Genomic DNA, 3292 nt, shown 5'->3' on the forward strand with positions numbered 1-3292 from the left:
TCCTACAATTAGGCGAGAGATCCGGATCTTTATTAGACAGATTAATAATTTTACTATCTTTATCCGAATCCGGAGTTTTTGGATATTCGGATGTCGGATATCTTTCTAAAAATTGTAATATCCGGCGGATATCTGGATCTGGATTTGAATCCTTAAAATAAATAAAAAATAATATTAATATATAAAAATATTAAAAATAATTTAAAAATAAAAATAATCTAATGTTTTTAATTATTTCTATGTATAATATTACAAAATTTACTAATATTACAAAAATTACATATACTATTATAAAAAATAAAATATATTAAATAAATTTAGTTTTTATATATAGATATTACTATTTTTGAAATAGTTATTAATAAAACTTACGGATCCCCGGATATCCGGACTAAAAAATCAATATATCTGGATCCGGCTTTGACGAGATCCAACATTTTACTATCCGGATCCGGATTCGGTCCCTCCGGATATCCGAATATCTGGATTTTTGGATCGAATCTCGGATCGAATCCGGATCTCGGATAAAAGTCTCAGGCCTATTTACGTCTCATGTCTACCTACAAAATTATGCAATGCCTCTCCCATATAAAGACAAAACATGCTATTAATAGAATCACACGCATTCGTACGTACTTTGTAGACATCATCATACCCACGTGAACTGTAAATGTTCAGTTTCAGTGTGGTTTTAATACACACCAATGATCATGACAATCATACATGACGATACTAGGCTTCAATACGGTAGATTGCTACGAACAATCAAATACATATCGTAGACCGAACCATCCCAAGTATATATTTTTTTTAGCAACTCCCCAAGTATAACTTACACATAAGATATTGCACAATCTGACTATAGATTACCTCAAACTTATACAAAAGTGTTGACGTACGATTGACCTCTGCAAAAATGCCAGATCATGCACTGGACATTGGAACGTACATTACATAGTTTATCAGAATTTATTCCTTCTCAACAAACCAATAATTCTCTAAACAGACGAAGTAATCAAGATGCACCCAATCAGATGAGCTCCATTTTGTTTTGATAACAAACTATTTCCCCATAGAAGACAACTTAAATTGCACTAACCAGACTGAACAAAATAATATAAATAACCAAAACAGTATTCTTTTAAAAAAAAATCCTCTCTTCCCTAGACACAATCAAACTATAAATCAAAACACCTTGTTAACCTATAATTCATTCTCTTACTTCCTTCATATCTTTAACAATCTTGAAAACCATGGTTGTTTCGTTAAAGCCAAAACCAGTCACTCTTAATAATAGCCAAATCTATGTTAACCCAAAATGCAAACCGAGTCCGGTTCTAGTCCCGGTTGTAAATTTAACCGACCCAAATGCCAAAACCCAAATCGTAAAGGCTTGCGAGGAGTTTGGGTTCTTCAAAGTCGTCAACCATGGGGTCAGACCAGAGTTTTTGACCCAGTTGGAAGAAGAGGCCATCAAATTCTTTGCTTTGCCACAGTCGCATAAAGACAAGGCGGGTCCAGCCTACCCGTTTGGGTACGGTAGTAAACGGATCGGACCTAATGGTGATGTAGGCTGGATAGAGTATATTCTCCTCAATGCTAATAGTGATACCAAAACTACAGCCGTTTTCCGACAAACCACTCAAACTTTCAGGTAAAAACAAACAAAGCTCTCCTGTTTCTTGTCATGTCTCCCACATTCTTTAACATTTAAAAGGTAAACAGAGAGGTGGTGGAAGTGTACATGGAGGAGATGAAGGACATGTCTAGCAAAGTTCTTGATATGGTAGCTGAAGAGTTAAAGATAGAGCCAAAGGAGAAGCTAAGCAAACTGGTGAAGGTGAAGGAGAGTGATTCGTGTCTGAGGATGAACCATTACCCGGAGAAGAAGGAGACTAGAGGCAAGGAAGAGGTTGGGTTCGGTGAGCATACAGATCCACAGTTAGTGTCAGTTCTCAGGTCAAACGACACGAAGGGTTTACAAATCTGTTTGAAAGATGGGACTTGGGTCGATGTTCCACCTGATCACTCCTCTTTCTTCGTTATTGTCGGAGATACTCTTCAGGTGGCTTTTCTGTTTCAACTTCTTCTTTTTTTTCTGTTGTGTAATGCTAAACATTATTTGTTTAAATCTAGTTTAATTTCAATCATTATAATTGAGGAACTTCACATATGGAGATTTAAGAAAAAATCTATAAGATATATCCGAATTCATACAAAACTTTTAATATATAAACTGAATTCACTAAAATATATATATATGAATATAACTGTGCTAAAAGTATATTCAGAAAAATAAAAACAAAAAGATATGGTAATACTTCAGATTTTTAAATATATCCAGTATTTTCAGGCTTAGGGTTAAGATTCTTTCTTTTTATGATCGGCTCATAATTTGTTTTAAGTTTTTCTTGTTAAGACTTTTTGCATTTATAAATATATTTTCCTATATAGAATTATAAATATATTTCCATATAATAATTTAAAAATCGTGTAAACTATATTGTTTGGACATCCATCTACATATGACGTATGTATAAATTTATCTAGACGACTAGTAGACCACACCCTTACATGCATGAATCATGATGGATATCATAAATCATGTGAATCATGACATGAATCATGATTGACATGCAACTTTTGGAACTGATATCATTGGTTCACAAATAAATCACATATTTCTAATAATTTTACCAATGAATGCTATACATTGACTATTATAGGTGATGACTAATGGAAGATTCAAAAGTGTGAAACACAGAGTGCTCACAAATGCAAAGAGGTCAAGACTATCGATGATCTACTTCGCAGGTCCTCCGTTGACAGAGAAGATTGCACCATTATCATGCCTTGTCCCAAAGCAGGAAGATTGTCTCTATAGAGAGTTTACTTGGTCTCAGTACAAGTCAGCTGCTTACAAGACTAAGCTTGGCGACTATAGGCTTGGTCTCTTTGAGAAACAATTTCCATTTTCTATTTCCGGTACTGTTTGAGTTTTTTTTTCTTCATTTTAGCTTATAAGTCTGGACAAGAAAAATAACAGAAAACAGAAAATTAGTTACAAAAAGAAAAAAAATTACAGAAAATACAATAAGTTTTCATTTTTTTTCTAATGTATTGTAGTCATCTTTTAATACATTTCTTACTTTGTTTTGGCTTGCTCTATACAGTGTTCACCACCTCTTATTATATTGTTTCATCTTGTACACAGTCATAGCACTGATTATTTACCGGAACCAACCAAACCAACTTTTGGTTTTTGTTTCGGGTTCGGGGTCAATTTGGAAAT

General features: G+C 33.7%; 1 protein-coding gene across 1 annotated transcript; it reads left to right on the forward strand.

Moving 5' to 3' along the window:
- The first annotated feature begins 1240 nt into the window (after positions 1–1240).
- Positions 1241–3016, forward strand: LOC106333615 (gibberellin 2-beta-dioxygenase 3-like). The gene is made up of 3 exons (XM_013772039.1): positions 1241–1654; positions 1726–2065; positions 2727–3016. Exons 1-3 carry the CDS (start codon positions 1254–1256, stop codon positions 2994–2996), a joined length of 1011 nt encoding a protein of 336 aa, XP_013627493.1. The 5' UTR covers positions 1241–1253; the 3' UTR covers positions 2997–3016.
- Positions 3017–3292: the final 276 nt, after the last annotated feature.

The sequence above is a fragment of the Brassica oleracea genome, chromosome C3 (genome assembly GCF_000695525.1).
Source record: "Brassica oleracea var. oleracea cultivar TO1000 chromosome C3, BOL, whole genome shotgun sequence".
Classification (NCBI taxonomy): domain Eukaryota; kingdom Viridiplantae; phylum Streptophyta; class Magnoliopsida; order Brassicales; family Brassicaceae; genus Brassica; species Brassica oleracea.